The 24756-nt window shown below is 54.0% G+C and overlaps 1 protein-coding gene across 4 annotated transcripts in view; it reads right to left on the reverse strand.

The window, feature by feature from the left end:
* ASTN2 (astrotactin 2) overlaps window positions 1-24020 on the reverse strand; it is an 850745-nt gene extending 826725 nt beyond the window's left edge. For 3 of the 4 annotated variants that reach the window (XM_077913090.1, XM_077913089.1, XM_077913088.1), the window contains exon 1: window positions 23564-24020. In XM_077913090.1, coding sequence (XP_077769216.1) covers window positions 23564-24020 — 457 coding nt within the window. The remainder of the gene's footprint in view (window positions 1-23563) is intronic. The other variant, XM_077913091.1, reaches the window with a different exon arrangement.
* Window positions 24021-24756: the final 736 nt, after the last annotated feature.

The raw sequence follows: 24756 nt of genomic DNA on the forward strand, positions 1-24756 counted from the left end.
CGTTGAACTGCTGTCCTCCAAGAGGATGTGGTCTAGGAGAGCCAACAGGCCATCAACACGGACAGATAGCTATTGAGGTACAGCTGGGAGTTGGGATGGTCAGGGCAGGCTTCCAGGAGCCCTCTGGCAAGCAACAGAAAAATACGGCCTGGGTAAAGGTGGAGGTGGACGGGGCCTCTCCGGGCACCACATATATGTTAAAACCCCTAAGTCACCTGGAAAGTTTACAAAACAGAACAGTAATGCTTGGAGGTTTTGTTTTTTGTTTTTGTTTTGTTTTGTTTTGTTTTGTTTTGTTTTGTTTTTTGGGGGGGGTTGGTGGTTCTGATTTAATTGGCCTACAGTAGGGTCCAGGACCTTTTCTTTCTCTTTCTTTTTTAATAAACGGACTTTTCTTTCTCACTATTTTTTTAAGAGTAGTTTTTAGGTTTGCAGAATTACTGATGGGAAAGTACGGAGTTCCCATGTACAACTCTACACAATCACACACGCACACACAGGTCCCCCTTATTATTTACAGCTCGTACCGGGGTCGCATATCTGTTAAAACTGATGGGCCAGCATAAATACATCGTTATTAGTTACAATCCACAGCTCACTCTTGGTGGCCTGCATTCTAGGAGTTTGGACAGGTGCATCCTAACCCCGTCTGTCCTTGCTACATGACACGGTAGTTTAGTTTCTCTGCTGTAAACTCCCCCGTGCTACACCTGTTTGTCTGCTCCTCCCTCCACCAGGCCCTTGACAACTCACCTTTTTTCTTGTCTCCATAGTTTTATCTTTACCAGAATGTCTCTATTTGGAATCACATGGTATGTGGCCTTTTCAGATTGGCTTCGCTCACTTAGAAATAGGACTTTAAGGCTCCTCCATGTCTTTTTGTGGCTTGATAGCTCATTTCTTTTTATCACTGAATAATATTCCATTGTCTGGATGTATCACAGTTTATCCATTCATCTATTCATGGACATCTTGGTTGCTTCCAAGGTTCTGGCAGTTTTAAATTAAGCTGCTGAAAACATTCAGGTGCAAGGTTCTACATGGAAACAAGTTTTCAACTCACTTGAGTAAAACCCCGAGGAGTGTGGCTGGTGGATCTTACAGTAAGAGCACGGTTAGTTTTGCAAGAAACTGCCAAATTGTCTAATTCCCGGTTATACTCATGTAATTGGCCTACAGTGGAATCCAGGTCCTAGCATTTTTAAAAGCTTTCCAAATATTCTGATATTTAAGGTTTAATATCTTGTAGGCCTTGCTTAGGGACCTTGCATTTCACTATAACAACAATGGAAAGTCATTTTGAATTTAAGCAAAGAAGAGGGATGATTTGACATACAAGCTGATAAAGTCATTCTGGCAGCATGTGAGGACGGGTTCGGATGGGCTGGGGAGTGAGTGAGACCAAGAATGAATCTGAGGGACCAGTGACGAGTCCTACTGAATGACAGGTCAGCGATGAGAGTAATTCGTACCAGGGCAGAGATGGAAAGAAAGGGAAAGATTCAAAAGACACACATTAGAGGAAATTATAAGCTCTTGCTGTTGTTTAAATATTGGAAGGGAGGAAAACAAAGGGAGAAATCCAAGGATAACAAGAATTACTTCCAATCAAGCTCGAGAAGCAAATTTAAGTCTACCCTGCAAAAAAAAAGGCACAAAAGTCACCAGCCTGTCCTCTTTCCTGTCCTCTTCCTCTCCTACTTCTCTAGCTTTGTCTTGTTCTTTGTTTGAAAGAAGAAATCCTCTTGACTCAAGACAAATTGCTATTTTGATGTACTACTAAACTCTTGCAAGCTGGCTGAGCATCTTCCTTTAAGGTCAAATTCAAAAAGGTACGTGAGAGATGCCCAGGTGGCTCAACGGTTGAGCATCTGCCTTCAGCTCAGGATGTGATCCCGGGGTCCTGGGATCGAGTCCCACATCGGGCTCCCTGCGTGGAGCCTGCTTCTCGCTCTGCCTGGGTCTCTGTCTCTCTCTCTCTCTCTCTGTGTGTCTCTCATGAATAAATAAATAAAATCTTAAAAAAAAAAAAGGTACGTGATATTTTGGGGATAAAATAACATGACTCATGCCACTTATGGTCTGTTATAGCCAAAGGTTGAGATTTTAGAAGGGATGATCTCTTAAGAAGGTTTATCATTTTTCCAACTTTTCTTCTGAAACTCTCCAGCAGATGTTTCTAATACCCTGAGGGGAAAAAAAGCTTTAAAGCAGAGCTGATGATGAATAGTGCAAGAGCAGCAGAGGAGGTTTGAGAAAAGGGAGCCCACCGGAGTCACCAAAAAAGAACTTTGACTATTTAGCAAAATGGGAATAAGTCACCTGGATCCTTTTACCAACTGCTCTCAAATATCCATGCTGAAAATCAAGGTCATGGAAAAATGTATACAAGGTGAACCAAGCGGCACCTGGGGTGGCTCAGTCGGTCAAGCATTCGACTCTTGACTTCAGCTCAGGTCATGATTTCAGGGCTGTGAGATGGAGTCTCATGTTGGGCCTTACACTGGGCATGGAGCCTGCTTAAGGTTCTCTCTCTCCCTCTCTCAGTGCCCTTCCCCTTCCTTAACAAAAAAAAGGAAAAAAAAAAGCAAATCAAGTGCTCATTGAGGCCTCCAATGTCACTCACGAGGGGCCCTGGGTGGGTTAGTTAGTGGTTGAGCATATGCACTCTGCTCCGGTTGTGATCCCAGGGTCTGTCTGGCTCTGACCAGAGTCAGTGAGCCCGGAGCAGTCCATGAGGCCGTGATTGTCACAAGAGGCTTGGGCTGGCTTCCCTGGTCAGAGGGGGCAGACAGTGCTCGAGGACCGTAAGGGGTACCCAAGGCCATGGGAGCCGACAGAGGGAGAGTGAGAAAGACAGACACAGCCAGGTAGAAAGAAGAAAAAAGGCATCAGGAGTAAAGAGAAAAAAAAAAAAAAAAAGAGAAAGACCCAGAAGAGACAGGGAGGACAGAGAAAAGGGGTAAAGAGATAAAGTGGGAACAAAGAGGAGACAGGAGAAGAAGAGAAGGAGGAAGACAAGGATGGGGGAGGGGGAAGGGAGTCCTGCCCCGTGTTGCCCTCTCGTCCCGTCCATCACTGGAGAGGCTTCAGAAGTTCTCTCTCAACAAAACACTCATAAATCCTCCAAGAAATGACCCCGGGAGCTGCATGTGCATGCTGGGCGGCTCTGCGCACACCTGTGCACAGGGAATGAGAAGGCCCGGGCTCCCCCTCCTGTGGCCCTGCCGCGGGCTGGACCTCACCTGGGCAGGGAGAGAGGACGGGCAGGTGGCCAGGGAGGGCATGGCGCAGAAATGACCTATCAGAGACCTGCAGCTCCTACCAGTGGGCGTCAGTAACGGAGTCCGCTGGGACACCCCAGACCAGAGGCGCCAGACTCTGCGAATGGAAGCTCACGAAGCAACAGTTCTATTAGCAAACCCTGGAGTGTTTTAAAGTAAGTTGCTGTGACTTTCCTTCTTAAAACTGGAGTTCTCTGAGGTTAATGGTTGGACAGTCCGGCCTGAAGGCCAGTTCTCTTAATATTTACTGACACAGGCCCCATACTAGGAATAGGGCACAGAAGAGACAGGACTCCACTCGTCCCCGTCAAGGGCCTCACAAGCAGTGCCAACAGAGTTTTCTGCACTGGTGGACGTGTTGTATATCCCTGCTGTTCAATACAGTCGCCATCAGCCACGTGCAGCTTTATTTGAATTAATTAAAACTAAGTACAACTTAAAAAATTCAGTCCCTCGGTCATCGTCACACTTAAGTGCTCAACAGCCCTGTGTGGCCAGTGGCCCCTGTATGAGACTCTACAGGTGGAACATGAGGTAAGACGTGAACACGTATATTTAATATAAAGGAGGTGGTCTATAAGGGACACGCATTAAGTTTTCTGAATAAAGGAATCCACATCTGAATTAGGGGAGGAAAGAAAGAGGAAGACGAAGTAAGAATGGAAGTTTCCAAAGAGGAAAGTAGCTTATACAGGATAGAGTTGCACCAGCAGAAACGGAGGTCACCAAGGACGTCATGACAGAGGATAGGGCTTGGGTGAAGTCATAGAAATGCAAAAGTAGAGCTTGCTTTCCTGGAGCTGAAGTGTCAGCAGAGGAGTAGTAAGAGAGGAGGATAATACTGGAGTTCAGTGGGTTCTGTCTTTAGGTGCAGGCCTCACATGCCAAGGAGTTTGCTATTAATGCCGTAAACGGGGGGGGGGGGGGGGGGGGGGGGCGGGTCAGCGAGCATTCCAGTGAGCAAGGGAGAAATGACCTTTGGGAATGAGCCTTCGGGGGGCATAGCTACTCAAAGGAGGAAAGTGGAGCAGGCTATCAGGAGGGAGAGAGAGGATACAACAGGCATAGAGGAGACCAGGAAGGAGTGGCCGCTAGTGCACTGTAACATGTCTGAGGGCCTTATTTTGCCCTAAATAAGAAAGGGGTATGGAAGTCTCACTAGAAGGGGGCATGCAGATCCCTGAAGTCATTCCCCGAGCCAATGCCTTTGCAGAGGAAGAACCATCCAAGAAAGGTGAACTTTTCCACGACTGCCTACCAGCCTATTAACCTCTACTTGCAGGAGGATCCTCCCCCAGCGCCATCCCCATGGTGTCTCCTCATAAGCCACTGGGGGCTTATCATCCAATGATAATTGGGTAGAAAGAAAATAAAAGGGGGGGGGAGCAAAGAAAAGAGGAAAATGAGATGGAGAGAAGAGGTATTTAAAAAACATGTGCTGGGGAAGTCAAAACAAATTCCCAGCCATTCCTGCTGGAGATTTTATGGAGCGAGACATCCCCAAAATGGGTTTTGAATTATACTCTGCACCTCATAAAGCACGGGAACTCTTGGCAGCCCGCTCACACACGCTGCCCTGTTATTACCTGCCCAATCCTCCCAGCAAGAAGGCTTGCTGGGACACCCAGACTTGTGCAGGCCACCCAACGGAGGCAAAAAGAACACGGGGCAGGGAAGGCTGGGATCTGCACGCAGTCACAGCCCCAGCCTGTTGACCTTAGGCAAGGTACTGGCCTTCGCTGGGCCTCGGGCACCCGCTGTGCCGTCAGAGGCTGGTCTGGACAGGCCCCGGGGGCCTGAGAGCCCGAAGCTTGGGTGGCCTGGAGAGCTGGAATGTGGATAGACAGACTTGGGAGCCACTTCACAGCCATGGGTGTGCATGGAGGGGCCGTGTGGTGCCAGCAGCGAGGGCTTGCTTTAACTCCTTCCAAGGTGATGGGAAGATGGGGTGTCATGTGGCTACAGGTGGGGAAAAAAAATCTTTGATAAGGTTTATTTATATTTTTAAAAAATCAGGCAATGAGGGGTGTCTGGGTGGCTCAATTGGTTAAGCATCTGACTCTTGATTTCAGCTCAGGTCATGATCTCAGGGTTGTGGGATTGAGCCCCAAATTGGGCTCTGAGCTCAGCATGGAGTCTGCTTATCCTTCTCCCTCTACACACACACACACACACTCTCTCTCTCTCTTCCTCTCTCTCTCTCAAATAAATGAAATCTTTCTAAAAATTTTTTTAAAAAATACTGGGCAAAGAAATACTTGGAACGGCAGTTCAGGAAGTCAATGTGACCTGCCAACAGAGCCGCAGCCTTAGCTTGTCTGAGCCCCGGACTAGGTCAGTTCACCACCGAAACCAGTTTCCTCATCTGCAAAAAGGGAAAAGCGTTGGGCGTCAGCCACAGGAACGGGATGTGGAACACGGGGAATACAGTTAATAATATTGTGCTTTGTACAGCGACAGATGGTAACTGGATCGGTTGAGGTAAGCATTTCATGATGTACGAAAATACTGAATCACTACGTTGCACACCTAAAACGAATATGATATTGCATGCCAATTACAAATCAATTTTTAAAAGGCCACCTAAAAGGAAAAGGACATTAGGGACAAATGCTATGGAGTCTCAGGAGGAGCCATGAACTCCCAAGAGTCCAATGACTTGGGATTTGTCTCTGGGATTCAGTGTCCCCTGTTCCTTTTCTTTTTAAGATTTTGAGAGGACATCTGGGGGGCTCAGTGGCTGAGCATCTGCCTTCAGCTCAGGTCATGACCCTGGGGTTCTGGGATCAAGTCCCGCATCTGGCTCCCCGCAGGGAGCTGCTTCTCCCTCTGCCTGTGTCTCTGCCTCTCTGCCTCTCTGTCTCTTGTGAATAATCCTTCTTTAAGAAAATATTTTATTTGATAGAGAGAGCACAGAGGGAGAGAGAGGGAGAGGAAGAAGCAGACTCCCCACTGAGCCGAGAGCCCCACGAGGGACTCGATCCCGGGACCTGGAGATCATGACCTGAGCTCACTTTATTTTCTTCATTATTTTTTCCAGCTTTATTAAACTAGAGTTGACCTGTCATCTTGTGTACATTTAAGGTGTGTATCTCCTCTTGCCGTTCCTCCGTTGATGGACGCAGCTCTGCGTCCTTACCCTGGTCATTGTGAACGATGCTTCGGTGAACCTGAACATACACGTACCTGCTCGAGGCCCCATTCGTATCTCCCCTGGACATATACCCAGAGTGGGACTGCTGCATGATACAGTAATTCTCTTTTAAATTTTCCGAGGAACTTCCATAATCTTTTCCGTAATGACGGCCACAATCTGTATAAAATTGGGTTCTTTTCCTCTCCTATAAGTCAGTGTTGGGGGGAGAATGCTATCTAAGGGTTTAGCCTCTAAAAGTACGTGACTTAAAAAAAAATAAAAATAAATAAAAAATAAAAGTCTGTGACTTAATGTCTCTGTCAACCCGACACATGTGTGCATTTCAAAAGCCTTTAGCTGGCCTTCCCTGCGGTGGCCAACGGGTTACGGTGCTCTCTATTCTCCCCGTGAAACATCCTGAGGCTCACGAGCCCTGAAGGCTCCCACCAGCAAGGGACGTCCTCTCCAGCCCCGCTAGCTCGCTGTGGGTTCAGAAGCATTTTTTACAGAGGACCAATCTGCTTCCCAAACCTACGGATGCCTGTTATGTTTTTTGTCATTTGAAAATTTAATGAAATATTATGCAAATTAAAAAATTTATAAGCATCAAAGGGAAGTGGTTTCTAGGAGGACTAAGTTGCTTTTACTATAAAAATAAAGAAAGTCACTTAAATATTGCCATTGAGCTAGGTCAGGTGTGACAACTATAAAAATTTAGAAAGGAATCATAAAACTCTAGGAGAATTACTTGGCAAGCTTCCGTAAGCTCTCAGTCCCCTTTAATGAAAACACCATTGGAGACCATATTTGGTGCATTACGAGCGTGGTTGATGCAAGAAAGATGGCATGGGACTTCAATCAGCTGACCCAGACCCAAAGAAGAGTTCCGGAGCCTACATCAAATAATTGGCAAACGTATACACATTCACGTACCTTGAGTTAAAATAAAATGTTTAAGGTACATTATTATTCTTTTATGATTCCCTGCTTTAATAGACTTTCTGCTAAGTGACCAACTGCCGATCCACAGAGCTTCACAGACGAGGGTGTCTGAAGTAAACGACTTACCCTAAACCCAGGTCACCCTTCCCTGAACAGTCAGCCTCCCCCATTTCAGCAAGAAAAATAGTTTAAGGTAAAAAAGAAGAATTGCTGTATCAGTCGTGTCAAATACCCCCACTACCCCCAAATCACTGGGATAATCCTTCCCTTTCTGGCTCCTCCCTTGCTGGGTCCAGTTTCTTCTTTTAGTTCTCGAGTTATTATCCTATTTTCCTCCCTCCTATAGATCTGTATATACGTATAACGTATGTGACATGTACATGGATATACATGTTACATGCAAACATATATAATATACACACATTTTTACGTACACATATGTTTGACTTACAAACATTTTTTTTTCAAGCAGGGGTCAGTAAGGAAGAGGACCCCCTGCCTGAGGGCCAGAGTGAATCTGGAGGCAGGGTCTGGGGCCTGAGCACGCAGGGAGCAGCTCTGCAAAGTCGGCCTCATGTTGAATATAAGGTGGTCAGTGAGCTTCCTCCAATCACAACACGGCCATAAAATATTATGGCAGGAACATTAACCATCTCCTTCCTAATACAGGGTACGCGGGGCGTGGAGGATGCCGCTGTGATCGACACACAGCACTGTGCTCGCAGGACATTTTTTAACGTCGTGCAACCTTTTATTCACGTAAATGGAGTTTCCCAGCGTTCCAGACAAACGAAAGCGGACCGTCTCTTTAGCCCAAACCCCAAATGGCTCATATTCCCCTGACTTGAAAAACCAAGGTGAAAGACTAGCAAGAGGGGCAGGGGGCAGGCCATTAGCCAACCCCAAGATTCCCGTGAAAACAAGAACTGCAGGGAATGCACCAGGGGCATGGGGAGAAGTGTTCTTGGGGACGATGCCCCGAGGGTCACCTTGGAAGAAGCAAAGGTATCTTCAAGCTGGACCTTGTAGTGATGGGTAGTGGTAGGGCGTCTGGGTGGCTCAGGCGGTTAGGCATCGGACTCCTGATTCTGGCTCAGGTCATGATCTCAGGTCAGATTGTGGATCGAGCCTTGTGTCAGGCTCCGAGCTGGGTGTGGAGCAGCTTAGGATTCACCCTCTCTCTCTGCCCCTGCCCCTCCTCTCTCTCTCCCTCCCTCTCTCTCTTTTTGGAGATTTTATTTATTTATTCTTGAGAGACACCGAGAGAGAGGCAGAGACACAGGCAGAGGGAGAAGCAGGCTTGCTGCATGGAGCCTGATGCGGGACTCGATCCCAGGACCCCGGGGTCATGCCCTGAGTTGAAGGCAGACGCTCAACCGCTGAGCCCCCCAGGAGCCCCATTCTCTCTCCCTCTCTTAAAAAAAATGGGTAGTGGTAGCTATGAAGCTATGAGTCAGAAAAGGTATTTTTTAAATATGTATGTATTAAATCTGACAATTAAGGGGGCAAAATTTAAATTTTCTTCTTTTTTTTTTTTTAATTTAAATTTTCAGTGAGTATCTTTCTCTCAGTGGTGGGCTGGATCAACGTGTTCCCGAAGTATAGTATGAGAGATGAATTTAGGTGGCATGTAAATACATACATATGTACACTTATCTATTTGAGTACATGCGTAGCTATTTATATATATATATCTGTATGTATTTTCTTTAATAGTTACATACCTACTTTTACAGGCTATCTTCTATTTATAGCAAGTTATTCTGGTGTTCCATTTGTGAAGCGATACAAAGACTCCTTTTGAAAAATAAAAGCAGCTAATCCCATTTATTACGTGACCTTGCACAATTGACTTGATCTCTCTGAGTGGCCATGTCTTCATCGGTAACATGGAGACACTACAAATACCCATGAAAAGGAGGGTTAGTTTTGCCTCTAAATCAAAAAGTGCAAATGGTATCATCCCCGTCAACTGTGAACCTCTTGCATTTCTGTGCCCCCAGGGAGTGGGCACACTGAATGATGACTGGGGGGCTTAGCCCCAGGCAAGGGGAGCTAGACGGGAACCAGGGGTTTCAGGTGGACCGCCTTTGTCTAGAAAATGCAAATAGAATTCATCTCTCCTGCAAATCCCAGTTGATAAGATGCTAAAGGCCTCTAATGCAGCGATGAAGTTGCTGATTAGCAGTGTTCAATCCCACCTATTTCCCCATTTATTAACTTCATTCGGCAGGTACCTCCTGAGGGCCTACTGAGCAATGGGCTTGCTCCAGGACCTGGGATCCCCGCCGTGGACAAGACGGGAAGGGTTCTCGGTCTTGCAGCCCAAGCTTTCCTAGGTTCCTGAAGGAGAGCTGGCTCGGATGATACTCCTTAATCTTATCTGAGGCCCGAAGGGCAAAGGTCATTTATTTGAGGACATCTAGCGAGCCAAGGGGCAGACTCAGGACTAGAAGCAAGACATTTGCTGCCCAATCCAGCAAGGCTTGGGATTTAGCAGATGAGCAAAACCAGTCTGGTTTTCCAAGGTTGGCAGCTCTGCCCTTTCTCCTTTGCTGTCCCTCTTAGGGGAAGGGAGGGCTGTTTCCCAGCTGGGATGGGGAGCCAGGGGAAAGGGGGGTGCCTTCCCCCCGGGAGTCTGCAGCAAGGAGAGGTGCTTCAGGGAGGCCAGGAGAATAAAGGAGAGAGAGAGGGGGAGGGAGGGAGGCACGGGCAGTCGCGCTATTGGTAGACCAGTAATTGGTGACTTGGGGGGTCAGCTTCTCTGGTCTCCCTCCCCGGGGGAGACGAGCAGGAAAGTAATTGAAGAAGGTTCCCTAACAAATTAGTGTGAGACCAGGACGGAGAATTTGAGTTGCACCTGGATTCAGAGCCAAGGGTTTGATCTTCAGAGGCCCCGGGAAGGATGCAGAGAGGAAGAAGGCAGGGAGGCAGGTTTTATCCTGCTGCAAGGTTTCCAGCCTCAGAAACTCCAGGAGGGAGCCCTTGTCTCCCTCCTGGGCTCCAGCGGAGCTGAAGGGGCTCAGAAGAACCTCCGGGATCACAGGGTTTAATCTCATCACACTAGAAATGGGGGGAGCCCAAAATATGGAAAGGGGGAAACTGTGGACACCCCGGAACCCCAGAGCCCCTGGGCCACAGCCCTGGCCCCCAGATCGTGCTGCCCCCTGGGATCCATGAACCCTTTACTCAAAGACCTCCTCTCAGTTGCCCCAAATCCCTCCAACTGCAAAGATAGCAGAGAAGGGGCAGGTCCCAGGGGCTAAGGGGCAGGCCCTTTTATTTCTGTTTAACAAACACCCAGGTAGCATTTGCTGAGTGGCAGGCACTGCTCTACATGCCCTACAAACTTTATTTCTTGGAGTCCTCAAAACGATCTCACAAAAAAAGCCACAGAAAACCCCAATGAGGGCACCTGGGTGGCTCAGTGGTTGAGCATCTGCCTCTGTCCCAAGACATGACCCAGGTCCCGAGATCGAGTCCCACATCAGGTTCCCCGCGGGGAGCCTGCTTCTCCCTCTGCCTGTGTCTCTGCCTCTCTCTGTGACTGTCATGAATAAATAAATAACAAATTAAAAAAAAAAAACAAACAAAGAGGCAGGCACCCACTCAGGTGGTGCTCACAAACTAGCACTCCCACAGTTGTCCATGTTCCGGCGTCTGCTCAGAAAATGTCCACTCAGCACCTACCAGATGCCGTGTCCTGCACTCCATGCCTCGAGGGGCAAAAATATGAACAAGGCACATTCCCAAAGAGCCCTGAGATAAGAGTTTTTGAAAATAAATGGAATAGAAAGATATGAAGGGAGTGTGTACCAAGGTCCCACTTTGGTCAGGGAAGACCTCTCGGAGGAGGTGATATTTCAGGTTTGTGAGCAAAGGAGAAGATGGAAGATGAATTCAGAGAAGGTGGCAAACTTTTTAGGATTTTTCTGAATCCTAAAGGAATTAAGACTCTGAACAGGAATTAAGATTTTTTAAAAAGAGAAATGACACACAATTAATGGCTTTGAATAGCAGAGAGTGACAAGATCTAATTTGCTTTTTTTTAGAAAGATCACTCTGGCTACTGAATATTGCAAGGCTGGCAAACGTTTTCTGTAAAGGGGTAGTGAGTAAATATTTTAAGCCCTGTGGGCCAGATACTCACTGCTGCTACTTCTCAACTCTGCTGCTGTAAAGCAAAAGCACCACAGATGATGCACATACGCCCATATGTGAGTGTGGCTGCGTAATATCAGATCTTTATGTATGGATACGGAGGTTTGGACTTCATGTAATCATCACGTATCATAAAAGGTCATTTTCCTTTGGATTCTTTTCACCTATTTACGTAAATCAATCAGTCAATCAATAGGCTCACGGGTTGCACAGAAGCGGGCGGCGAGATGGATTTGGCCCACGCACTGAATACCGTGTAGTACGGAGCAAGGACGGGGACACAGAGGCAGCCAGAAGACAGGGGACTCATGTACCAGCCCACGTGAGCAAGGATGGTGGCCTGGTGGCGGCCACGGCGGTTGGAAGTTTAAGTGAATCATATTGAGAGTCATTTTAGAAGTAAAACCAACAGGGTTGGCTTGCAGAAAGAACAAGGGGCAAGAGAAAGGAAATTTCAAGGATGACTCTTCCCTCTGAGTAATTGGCAGGATCGACGTCTGATGGGGGAGAGGTGGGAAGAGCAGGTTTGGGGAGTCACATACTAGCAGTGGGATCCCGGACAGGAGACAGAGCAACACAAGGTCCCTGGGGCTTGCCAGACAAAATACAGGATGCCTAGTTAAATTCGAATTTCTGATCATCAGAGAGTCCTTTTAAGTCCAACTATGTCCCCAATACTGCAGGGGACATAATTCTACTAAGCGAGAGTCTGAAATTCAAGTTTAACTGGGCATCCTGTATTTTATTTTCTGTGCATCTATTTTTATCCACAAAGCACGGCAACCCTAACAGGGAGGGTAGGAGCATTTAGGGGGAGAAAAATCTCTGAGCCTTGGAGGAGAGAGAGAAGATTACTCAGAGGACGTTAAACAGCGGCGTTAAGGCTAGGAGTTGGCCCCATGAATCAGAGACGGGAAAGCCTTTCTAGGCAGACAGACTAGCATTTCCATTCCAGGGTCAGGTGCAAGGGCGGGGGGGGGGGGTCCTGCTGCCCTCAGAAATCTGCAGGCTGTCCCTGAGCCTAGAGCATCAAGAGCCATGCGGAATGTCAGGGGACGAGGCTGAAGAGGCATCCAGGGGCCACAAGGCAGGTCCTGGAGGCACAGACCAAGGAGTTGGCACGCTTGTTAAGGTATAGATTCCCAGCCCCCCCCCCCCCGGGCGCCTCCCTGAGTCTAAGAGCCAGACTGGGGTCCAACGTCATTCTGAGGAGTAGTCAACTTTGGAGACAGCCGGGCTAAATAATCTGGGAGCTTTCCCTTCTGCAAATCCCAAGAGCCTAGGACGTTGCTGCTGGCTCTGGAATCTTGGAAAAAAGCAAGCCAAGGAATCAGAGCAAAGGTGGTGTAGGGTGAGTGTGCAGCCTCCCGTGGGGGCTCTCGAGGGTGCAGCCCCGTCCTTCCCAAGGCAAGCGGAAGGTCCAGAACATTCGCACAACCACCAGCCCAACTCCCAGTCACTCTGAGTCTGGCACCCGGCGCTCTCCGGGCGCTGCCTCTCGGCTCGGTGCAAGGAGACCAGACGTCTCTGTGACTCTCGCTGCCACCCGCCCCCTTCCGTCCTCCGCCCACAGTCACCACCGAAATGATTCCCCCAAATGCAGCTATTACTGTGACTGGAAATCTCTTTACTGCTGATTCTGCTAATGGAAATGTTCCTTCCCTTCTCGGCTGCTTGCAGAGCCACTCGTGACTTTCCCGGGTGCTTAAGAGCAAGGCTTTGTCAGGCCGCCACCGCCAGAAGGGAGAGAAGTCGCCCCGATCGCCTCCTCCAGCACCCACCTGCCCCAGCCTGAGGTCTAAGAGCCTCTCTGTCCACGCTGTCCTCAGACGACCCTGGGATCCCCCGCTGCCCCCTGCTGCTGGAGAAGGAGCAGAGATCAATGGTCAATTTTATCCTTTTCTGGCCTTGCTGGAGGGAGCCGGGAGGGAGGAGGGAGGTGTGAGCTCAGCCTGTCGGAGTGAAGGAGCGAGCAGGGGGAAGGAGCTTGCAGGCATTATTTATTCATACCTCCACCTCCTTCCAAAAAAGGACTGCAGGTGGCTACGAGACATAGAGCACGAGCTGTGCCAGACGCCGTGCTAGGTGCTTTGCACACCCCATTCTCTGTAAGGCCTAGACTGAGCACGATGCTGGGCCCTGACGAAAATCTACGGGATGGAGGGCTCTCCAAAAGTGATGGCCACTGCAACCCAGATTAGCGATTATTTTCTCGTTTTCACTTTACCGATGAGCCAACAGGCTCAGAGAGGTGCAATGCCCAAGATGTAATGCCTCTGGGATTTGATGCTGGGGCTTCTTGGGCTTTAGAGCTGGTGCACGTTCGGCCCCACACACTGCCTGGCGGTCAGAGGAGCCTGGCTGCGGCCCAGATTCCACTGCCGATTAGCTCCGGGCCCGGGAAAGTGTACTTCTCTTACAGGTACGTGAGGGAGTGGGGCTGGATGTCAGCGGCTTTCTACTTTGCCCAGCTCTAGTATTCTAGGAAAAGTACACACTATTGGGATTTTTGTACGGCATTATAGTATTTCTAAAGATTGTTTATGATTATGTATATCCCATATGTAGAGATAAGGTCACGTAAACGCCACTCTCACGATGGGAACACAACAACTGCATGACCCTACCAAGACGCGTTAGGCAGACAGAACTAAGAACTAACGGGGGTGGCCCGGAGGCGTGCAAGGGAGTGCCCCCGGCCAGGAGGGGCTGTGTGTCTGACAACGGATGCCCTGGCAATTTCTAGAAAGAGAAGCTTGCCCACATGCCTGAAAGGGCCTGATATGAGGCCCCCCACCCAGTATGACGCTACCCCCAGCATAAGCACTGGGACAAGAGGAGGAGGGAGGAAGGGGAGGGGAGGAAGGAGGGAAGGACGAGAGTCTGAAAGGCAGAGAAGTGGAGGCATTTGCTTGTCGAGGAGCCCGGGGATCATGAGTGGCACCGAGAGAAGATGAGACAAGGCCTGGTGCTCTGCTGGCAGGCGGGCACGGAGCCCGAGGGCCCGGGGAGATGCTGAGTCAGCTCCCGGCAGCACGGAAACGAGGTGCTCAGTCCCTTGGGTGTGAGAGGCTGTCACACCTGAAGATCCCACATAGACATGTCTGCAACTTCGTGGTAATGAGACCAGGAAGAGAGAAAAAGTAAGAGGAGTTGTCACAGAGATGAAAACTCAGGAGCACCAGTCCTGGGCGGCATGGTTGGGGGCGGGGAGGGCAGGGGGCGTGGGCACAGGGTTTCTTTATTTATTTTTTTAAAGATTTATTTATTTATTTATTTATTTATTTTTATGATAGACACAGAGAGAGAGAGAAAGAGGCAGAGACACAGGAGGAGAGAGAAGCAGGCTCCCTGCCGGGAGCCCGACATAGGACTCGATCCCGGGACACCCTGGGCCAAAGGCAGGCGCCAAACCGCTGAGCCACCCAGGGATCCCCGGGCACAGGGTTTAGAACCAGGCAGACCTGGGCGTGGACCCAGCCCAGCCGGATGACAGCTGGCGGTCTTGGGCATGTGCCTGCTGCTCTGAGCCTCAGCGCCACCTGAAACCCGGGACGACGCTGGCCTTTCAGCACCGCGCAGAGGATGAGGCCAGAGAGGTGCCAGCACAACACCCAGGGCCGTGAGTGTTCACTGAGCGTTCTCACAGCCCCTATGCCAGAATGACAGTGTCTGGAACACCAGGTCCCCCCACCCCTAGTGGCCCAGCTGCCCCTCCCCGAGGTAGGGAGAGGGAGACACCTGGGACCAGAAGTCAGTGGGCTGGGACCTGGTTCTTGCTTCATCACTGCCTTGCTATATGACCTTGATTTCCCCGTCTTTATATAGAAAGGTTGTCTTCACACAGCATCCTAGGGGCGCCTGGGGAGCTTAGCGGTTGAGCATCTATCTGCCTTCAGCTCAGGGCATGACCCCGGGATCCCGGGATCGAGTCCTGCATCGGGGGCTCCCTATATGGAGCCTGCTTCTTCCTCTGCCTGTGTCTCTGCCTCTCTCTGTGTCTCTCATGAATAAATAAATAAAACCTTTAAAAACAACTCTAAAAAAAAGGTAACATCCTATAACGACTACATTTGGTGATCCCGAAACCACGGTGTATCATCTTCCCCAAAATATCCAGGGCCTCTCTATTTGCCACGATGCAAGGTTCCAACCCCTTATCTGCCTTCCAGGAGTCTCAAGAGAAGTTCTTCCCTAAACCCGGCACGCTTGTCTCCAATCAGACTAACGTCATCACTCATCCTATCAACCTATCAACACCCCCGGGAACAACAGGGACACAGGAGAAGGTAGAGGGACCGGCAAAGGGGCCCCAGAGGGGGGAAGACCCTACGGAAGAGGTGGTGTTCCAGCTGTTGCGGCTGCTGAGGGGAGTTCCCACCCGTCTCCCGTTTGCCCAGGATGGACTCCCACTGTAGGGCGAGCCGCCACCACCCCTTGCCCAGACTCCTACGGACCTGCCCGCTTCCACCTTTGCTCCTACAGCACAGAGGCTGAAGTAGGTCTTTGGAAGCCTAAGTCAGATATTGAGGCCCTTTCTGCTTAAAATCCTGCCAGGCTCTCCTCTTGGCTCAAGTGACTTGGCCAACAGTGGTTTCTGTGGCCCCATGTGACCGCCCACTCGCCTTCCTGGCCTTCTCGCTAGGCCTTGGACACCCCAGGGGCGCTGCAGGGCACTTCCCGGCCTGGCACGCTCTTCTCCCAGGTACCTGCTCGGCTCCCTCCTTCACTACCTTCAAGCCTTGGCTCTACTCCTACATTCTCTACAAGCTCCTCTCGCTCCGCTCCATGTAGTATGAAAACCCATCGCCTCATCTCCACAATCTCCGTTTTATTTAATTTTCTTTTGTTCATGGAATTCATCACATCCTCACTTACTACCTAATTTTCTTATTTATCATGTGCATTGTTATCACCCGCTGCTCACCACCCACCCACGCGCCCACCACGCACGCACTCCTTCCTACTGTGAGCTCTCTGAATACAAGGATCGAGGTCTTCTGCTCTCTGTTGCACCCAAAGGCCCCGGGACAGCGCCCAGCACGTTGTAGGTGCTCAGTTAAGGGATTCGCCATGTGTACAGTCCTCTTTTATATTCTTAGCAGGCGCCAAGGCCCCAGGATGCAACTCCAGGGCGAGGCCGGGAAAGGCTGCGACCGTAGGGTGACTTTTAAATTCAGTCTTGAGGGGCCCCTGGGTGGCTCAGTCAGCTAAGCGTTTTGCTTTCGGCTCAGGTCATGACCCCGGGGTCCTGGGATCGAGTCCCCGGTTGGGCTCCTGCTCATCGGGGTGTCTGCTTCTCCCTCTCCCCCTGCTCATTCTTTCTCTCTCTCTCTAATAAATAAGCAAAATCTTTAAAAATAATAATAATAAATTGAGTCTTGAAAGGTAAGAAGGGATCTTCCAAGGGGGCGATGGGGAAAAGTTACCAAACAAGAAGGGAGGCTCCTTCGTCAGAGGGTTCTCTGGGCAGAGACTGACCTTGGACCTTGGACCATAAGAAGCCTGAACTTCACACTAAACCGTGAGGAACCAGGGAAGTGCGTTAGGTGAGAACAGCCACGCCGTCAGATGGGGGCTGTTCATGAAATCACTCTGTCTGCAGGGACATGGAGGGCAGGTGAGGTGGGATCGGCATGGAGGCAGGGAGGCCCGAGTCCATGGCCAACGTGTCGTCGAGGAGTGCGGAGGTCGGAGGCTGCCGGGGGCTTGGAACGACGGGGCTGGGCTAGCAGCCCCCCTTCGGGTGCAGACCCTCAGTGTAGACACCGTACGGCGGGGCCGGCAGGGCACCTGCCAGGGTCTCCCTGCGTCGTCGCCACCCAACCCCCTTCCAGTACACCCTGCCAAGCCCGGCCGCCCGCGTCCTCCAGGGCAGAGAGGCTGTGGCTCTGTCGGAAGGGAGGGAAGCCAGCTCTCTCTCTCTCTCTCTCTCGCTCTCTCTCTCTCTCTCTCTCTCCCGCTATAGTTAATCTTCTGTTGCCACTAGCTGGTCAGTGAGAGAACTTGGGAAAGCGGGAGCTCTGGAAAGGAAGCCTCCCCGTGCTGCTGCTGCACCTCAAGGTTAAATCCGACTTCCTTTGCCTTCCTGGGAAGGAGAGGCTTCCTCTGCTCCCCCCCAAGGAGCGAGAGTAAAAAGCAAGGAGGCTTCCTCCTCCTCCAGAACAAACCTATCAGCTCCGGCTCTCCGGAGACACTGGAGCCAACCAGCTGGGTACTTGGGCGGGAGAACAAATGCAGTTTCCCTAGGGATGGTTTTCCCCCCAAGATTTTTGTTTTTGGGTTTTTTTGGGGGGGTTGCTTTTGTTGCAGGGAGAGGGGAGAGTGGTGCATTGGAGGATGTGTCCAACCCAGTTTCAGACACTGGGACGTGTGTAGACCCAGAGCCACATGCTCAAGGGCCAGCATAATGCAAAGAAGCCCAGCGTGGGACCCAGGGCCACTGGGTTCCCAGGGTTCAAGGCTGACCCTGCGAGTCATCAGGAAGGTTCCTTCCCTGGTCTGGGCCCCCAGGTCACCTACAAAAGACCGCGCGCTCTCAGACTCTGGGGTGCTGCGAGCCCGCCGGCACTAACGGTCGTGAGAGAAGTTTCCAGGACTTCACCCCAAGAAGTCCCTGTCGCTCCCCGAAGCACACGCGTCCACGCCGTCCTGTGGCAGCCGAGGCCTAATTCCCAGCAAGGCAAGGAGGCGAGAAGCAGGAGATTTCTGCTTGCCAGAGGCCATTTCAGACCTGCCGAACTTGCTGTAAATTAAAATTATAGAACTGCTCCTGCAGCCCGAGGGCCCGGTTCAGGAAAACGATCGAGCTCTGGGTCACACCAAAGCCTGCAGAGCTGTGCTATCTCAGCTGGTGTCACTGACCCCCAGAAACAGCAAATCTGGCTGGCCTCGACCGAACTTGAGCCCCTGTGACCCGGCCGAAACGAACCCACCTCTCCCTCCCTGCCCCACTGCCGTGTCTCAGCACCTTAGGACTTTCCGAGGGCAGACAATACGGCTCTCTCTGCCCTGATTGTTAAACATACTTCCTCAGGTTTGAGCTGGCAAAAGGCTGGGGATGGGAGAGGGAAGTGAGTGGGAAGGGAAAGAAGACTCTGATCAGAGACCCCTGAACGCTGACCGCCCCCAACACCGACTGGGACCTTTATTTACAAAATCCCAGAAGCCTGGGCCATCACAGAAGGACAGGACCCCCAGGCCTAAGGACACTCAATACCTGCTTAGTGGTAAGAGACCTGGTGCCCAATTGAGAAAATAACACGTATAGTCTTAGAACTAGCTTCGTGTGAGGATATCGAATCCACCCTCTTATCCACCCCACAATCTCTCTCTCTTTCTCTGGCCGACACAGAAAAGAACGCTGGAATTGGTTTTAATGAATATTCTGTGGTCAGAAACCCCTACCGAAGACCCCGATTACTACTATTTGTATCTTTTTTTTTTCCTCCTCCCTGTTAATAACTGATATCAACCTTCAGAATCAAACCAGAAACCAAGAAGGGCAGAGGGCAGCCTCGCTGTCTCCCAGGCCTTGGGTGCTGTCTCCAAATGCCTGCCAGAGAGCCGTTCAGTCTCTGCTTGAAGGCTTCCTCCAAGGCTCAGTCTGCGAGGGGTCAGGCTGCTGAGCTCCCCACAGCTCCCCGGGAACCCTCCTCCCCTGGGGGCTCAAGTCCACCCCCTCACACACACACACACAGCATTTGCACCTTTTGAACCCGACAGTAAAAAGCACATTCCTCATTCCCCGTTGACATTTGAAGGCAGCTCCTCCTCCCTTTGTGAACTCTCCCTCTTAGGCTCCCCGCGCCTGGCAATCCTTCCTGCCTAGCAATCCTTCATTCCTTCAGGAGGCTTTTCTCCTTTGGTCTCCATTTATGTTTGTATTTCAAGGAGTCTTTGCAGGCCAGGCCAATCGGTTTCCTGCGAAAGGCATCCTTTTGGGGAAGAACTTCAAGACGCAGACAGATCTGTTCACGCAGGTGCATTTTGACATCCTACTGGGTGGGCTTCCCCAAAGAGACAGCACTTTCCCCAGCCCTGCGATGTCTATGACAAGGCAACTGAGAAAGAAATGTTGACAATGAGCACTTACTCAATTTTACCTCTTTCTCCCCCCCTTTTCGCGGAAGCAAGGCTGGTGGTAAACAGTCCAGCCCGGCCACTGTCAAGTGCAGGAAGAAGGATGCCATTTCCCTACCTGTGGGCATGAAAGCTAAATCCACAAGCAGACTCCAGGGCTGCCTGGGGGCAAATGAGGACTGAGTGATGTGCAGGTTCACCTCTGAAGCCCTGTACCGGCAGCTGCTCCTGTTCAAATTCTGTCTTTTCAATCAGTCCTTCCCAACACCCCGTGTTACCAGCAAAAGAAAGGAGACAGGGAGAAGCACGAGGAGCTAGTCAGAGTAACAGTGCATCGGGGCACTTCAAGTTCATAGAATCTCTACACCGAAGGATTATTTTAGGGCTTCTCTACCCACTCATATTACAGCACAAAGAACTGAAGCTCTGGAGATAAATGACTTGTTCAAGGTCACAGTGGGCCACAGCTGAGATTTCCAGATCCTAACCAACACTAAATTCCCAAGCTGCACTGGAGCTTGCAACCTCTCCTCCCTCCATCCTATCCTCCTAAGGTATCACTCAATTTTTTTTTTTTTCCTTTCTGGAAGTTTCCCCAGCCTCCTCCGAATCTACAGAGATGTGTTCCCTCTCTGGTGTCACAGAATGCGTAATCTCCATCACTCACTGGCATCATCACAGAGAATGCCCTCTGACATCCCGTGAGTCACGGAACTTTGAACTGGCAGGGTCATCAAAGGGTCATGCCTTACTTTCCAACTCTCATACTTTAGCCTCCTGGGGTAGCTGAAGTTCCTTTAAGGAATGTCCTCGTCATGCTGAAGACTGGCGTGTTTCCGTCCAGAACCCTGCACCACGCCCTACGTAAATGTGACCATATCTCTGCCAACGCACGTTAGCCGATACACAACTACCAAAAATGTAAATACCTGGTAAAAAGGAGATTCCAGTGCTGGTCTGCCATTCAGCCCACAGGGTGACCGTGGACTAGGCATCTGACTGCTCCAAAAATGCCTCCTAATCTGTAAAATGGGAATAACTGGAATGCCACTTCATGTATTTTATGTGCATTAATACTAAAAGGCAGGAGTAAACCTCTTAGCATCTCATTAAAGATGCAATAACTATCTGCTCTCCCTTGATCACATTCAGGGAAATTCACTTTGTCAATGCCACGGGCTTATAATCAGAGGCCCAGACACTGAGACTTGGGGGGGGGGCGGGGGGGGAGTTTCAGCTCTGAGGTAAACTTCCATCTACATGAAGCAGGCTGGAACATGACGGGAGAGGCATCATCAATAACAGAGCCAATCACTCAAACAAGAGAGGCAGAAGCGGGGAGACAGGGCCAGGGATGTAGGTGGCTTCGGTGAATGGGGATGGCAGGCAACGTGTGCAAAATAACCCCGAGGTCCGCCAACCAGACTCAGAGGAAAACGGGAATCCTATCTTTTATTAGTTTGTTCACCCCCTTTAATGCCAGGGACATCTTCCAACCACCAACTACTCAGTCCACAACCCGGAGCGAGGCCCGAGGGCTTCGGCAGACACCATCACCCCCTAGTGGTGGCTCCACACACCCCACTATTGGAAAGATTTGGCATTTACTGACTTGCATGGGCAACCCCGGCAGGTGCCATCTCCAAATCCCTTGAACTGGCCTGGAGGAAGTGAAAGACTCACCCAACACACCGGAGACCAACGCTAGGCAAGGCCGTTTAAAAGGTCTGGGGGTGAAACGATGGGATGGAGCTACCCTGGGACCTTGGGAAAGATAAGGCCATAAATGAGTCCTAGTACCCACACCCCCCAACACACACACCGGCCCTAGTTTGCAGCCAGCCTGGCCCTCCCGGAGCTCATTGTGCACTCCATGTTTACATGCAAACAGTGGAAGACCAACACAAATAAAAAACCCACGTCTCCCTACACAGCTCCTGCTACACTCGGCCATCTGGTGACTACCTCGCTAGCCAAATCCCCGGAGGGAGCGCCTTGAGCTGCCAGTCCAGGGCGCTGGGGGGAGAAGGAGGAGGCGGGACACAATTCCCGACATGCTTCCAAAGGGCTCAGAGCTGCCAAGGGGGACAGCGACCCCCCCCCCAGCAGGCAGTCCCCAGCCGCCAGGCTCAGCTGCTGTGCGTCAGAGACGGCGGAAGGCAGGCTCCGAGTGGAGGGCGCCAGGGGACTCTCCAGCCCAAGCTGGGGCCCCAAGGGATTCAAGACTCCCAGCTCCCCGTTCAGCTTGCCCCAGCACCCAGGCACCCGCAGCTTCTTGAGAGCCAAAGTTTAAAAAGGCAGAGATGGCCCGCTTCAGGCGACTCCTGCAGCCAAGCGGACGCAGTCCTCCACATCTTTGGGGACCTGGAATGCCCTGGGGGGGGGGCGTGTTCCTTGCTTCCAAGTCCTGCCAAACCCAAGAGTGTCCCCCTTTTACACCCACCCAACAGCCATTTAGGAAGATTCCCACTGCTGACCTCCTAGGACACCCCGCAGGAAAGTGATCAGGAGGGCGCACGCAGGAGGGTGGAAGTGCAAGCGGTGCTCAGGGGGCTTCGTGGCTCCAGAAGGCCCCTTCCCTTCCCTGCAAGGAGGCGACTGGAGTTAGCCCTGCAGAGCCGGGGGTTAGCCCTGGGCCCTAGGGCACCCACCCCGTCTGCACCCTCCTTTCCTTCCCGGGAAATGGGCAGGCCCACAGGTGCACGTGGGAAGAGCTAGTGGTGTGCGCGCGTGTGTGCGCGTGTGTGTGCATGTCGCACGCTAGCCTAGCCGCGGGGAGTCCCCGGGGAACCTGCAAGGCGCCCGGCCGGCTCAGGTCACAGCCAGCTGGGGGCAGCCGGGGCCTCACCTGGGGGCCCCCACCCACGTCTCCAGGGGCGGCCGCCCCCGGGAGGGGGGCGAGCACCGCGGAGGTTCGCCGGACATAGGCGGGCTCCCAGGAGGGCGGCTGCCGGGCGGCGGCGGGGCTTGGGGCGCCCCGGGCGAGCGAGGGGTTGACCTCGGAGGCTCCGGCCGGGGCCCGAAGGCGCCTCCCCGCCGGGCGCCGGGGCGCAGCGGGAGCCCGGGCGGGCGCGGGTCCCGGGGCGCGGATGGAGCCGGGGTCCTCCGGCAGAGCCCCCGCGCTGTCCTCCGCCCCGCGACAGCCGAGCGCGCCCCGCGGGCCCGGGAGGGGAGGGAGCCGCGGCCGGGATAACGCAGCTGCGGGTCCCGGGGGGCGGGGGGCGGGATGGGGGGATGGGGGGATGGGGGGATGGGAGGATGGGGGCGCGGGGCGGGGCGCGGGGCGCGGGGCCGCCTCCTCGGGGACGCGCGCTGGGAACCCGCGGGCACCAGCTGCTGGCGAACTTTCCCATCAACTTTTCCGCTGGAGCCCCCACCCCCACCCCACCCCTTCCCTCTTCCCTCCCGCTTCCTCGCCTTGTAAGTCCTGCCGCGGGGACAAACCCGCTCTCCGTCCCGCGGGAAGGGGAGAGGAATGCGGCTGCGGCCGGGGGGGCGGTGGGGGGGCCGGAGTCCGCAGCGGAGGCGCGGGGCTCAGCGGCCGGTGCTCGGGGGCCGCTCGGGGCTCCGCAGCCCCATTTCGCAGGAGGCCAACACTGAGGCCGGGGCGGGAGGCGTGCGGGGGGGCGGCTGGCGGCTGGGCCAAGGTCACGGCGCGCGCGGGGAGCGGGTGCCCGCGGGTCGGGGGTCCCCGGAGCCTGCGAGTCGGCTCGTCCGGGCCGGGCCGGGGCGGGGCGGGGCGGGGCGGGTCCCGCGGGGGGCGCTGCTGCCCTGGGGCCGGCCAACCACCTGTGCGCCCTCCCCGGGCCCGCCGGCGCCTCCCGGGCGCTCGGGGCAGCGCGCGGCGGGGATCCCCAGGGCGCCCCCCGCCCGGCTCCGCGCCCCCGCCCGCGCCCCCGCCCGCGCCCCCGCCCGCGCCCGCGCCCGCCCCGGGCCGCGCGCCGGCGCCCAGCCTTACCGAGGGTGAAGAAGGGCAGCTCGGTGTTGTCCAGGTCGTCCTGCACCGCCACGCGCCCCGGCAGCTCGCTGCGCACAAAGAGCAGGAGGCGCGAGTCGGCGGCGGCGCCCGCGGGGCCCGCGGAGCCCGAGGACGCGGCGGCGGCGGCGGCGGCGGCGGCGGCCCCGCTCCCGGCCCCGGCCCCGGCCCCGGCCCCGCTCCCGGCCCCCGCGCGGCCGCCGCTCCAGCCCAGGTCTCCGTCCCGCAGGGCGGGCAGCGCGGACACCGTGACGGTCTTGAGCCGGCACGGGCTGTCGGGCTCCCGCGGGGCGGCGGCGGCGGCGGCGGCGGGCGGCGGCAGCAGGAGCAGGAGCAGGAGCAGCGGCGGCGGCGGCGGCGGCGGGAAGCCGAGCCTCGGCCGCCCCCGGGGCCCCGAGCCGGAGCCGAGGCCGGAGCAGCGCCGGGCGCCGGCGGCCATGGCGGGGGGGGCTGCGGAGCTGCGGGCGGAGGCGGCGGCGGCGGCGGGAGCGGCGGGAGCGGCGGGAGCGGAGCGGCGGAGCCGAGCAGGACGCGGAGCTCGGGCGCCGCGGGAGCCGCTCGCCACAGCCCCCGGCTCCGGGCTCCGCCTCCCGCCCGGCCCGGCCCGCCCCCCCCCCCCGCGCCGCCTCCCGGCCCCGCCGCCCGCCGCCCGCCGCCCCCCGCCCCCCGGACCCCGCGCGCTCCGAGGCCCCGCCCGGCCTCGTGCTCTCCCGGGGTCCCCCGAGGCCGCCCTCGCCGCGCCCCCCGGACCCCCCCCCCCCGGGCCGCCCCCGCCCCCCGCGCGGCTCCCGCCCCGGCCGCACCTGGACGCGCCCCGCCCCGCCCCGCGCGCCCCGCCCCGCCCCCAGGCCGGGCTCCACCTGGGCGCCCCAGAAGCCCGCAGGCGAGCCCTGCACCCCCTCGTGCTCCCCGAAGCCCCGCTCCCCCCGCAAGCCCGGGACCCGGGGCTTGGAGTCCCTGCGCGGAGCGGGGAGCCCCGCGGCTCTCCCGGCTGCTCCTCTCCTCTGCGTGAAATTCCTGAAAAGGGTGCGAGGTAGAGACCTGCTACTCGGGCTGCGGCTGGCTCTGCCCCGCCCCCAGGGAGGGGGCTGCTCCCCAGGTCCCGGCCGCGTGCTGGCCCCGGGCTCCAGCCGGGCTGCGAACCGCGGCCTCAGACCTCAGACCCTGCAGCAGGC

Source organism: Canis aureus, chromosome 10, assembly GCF_053574225.1.
Source record: "Canis aureus isolate CA01 chromosome 10, VMU_Caureus_v.1.0, whole genome shotgun sequence".
Taxonomy (NCBI): Eukaryota; Metazoa; Chordata; class Mammalia; order Carnivora; family Canidae; genus Canis; species Canis aureus.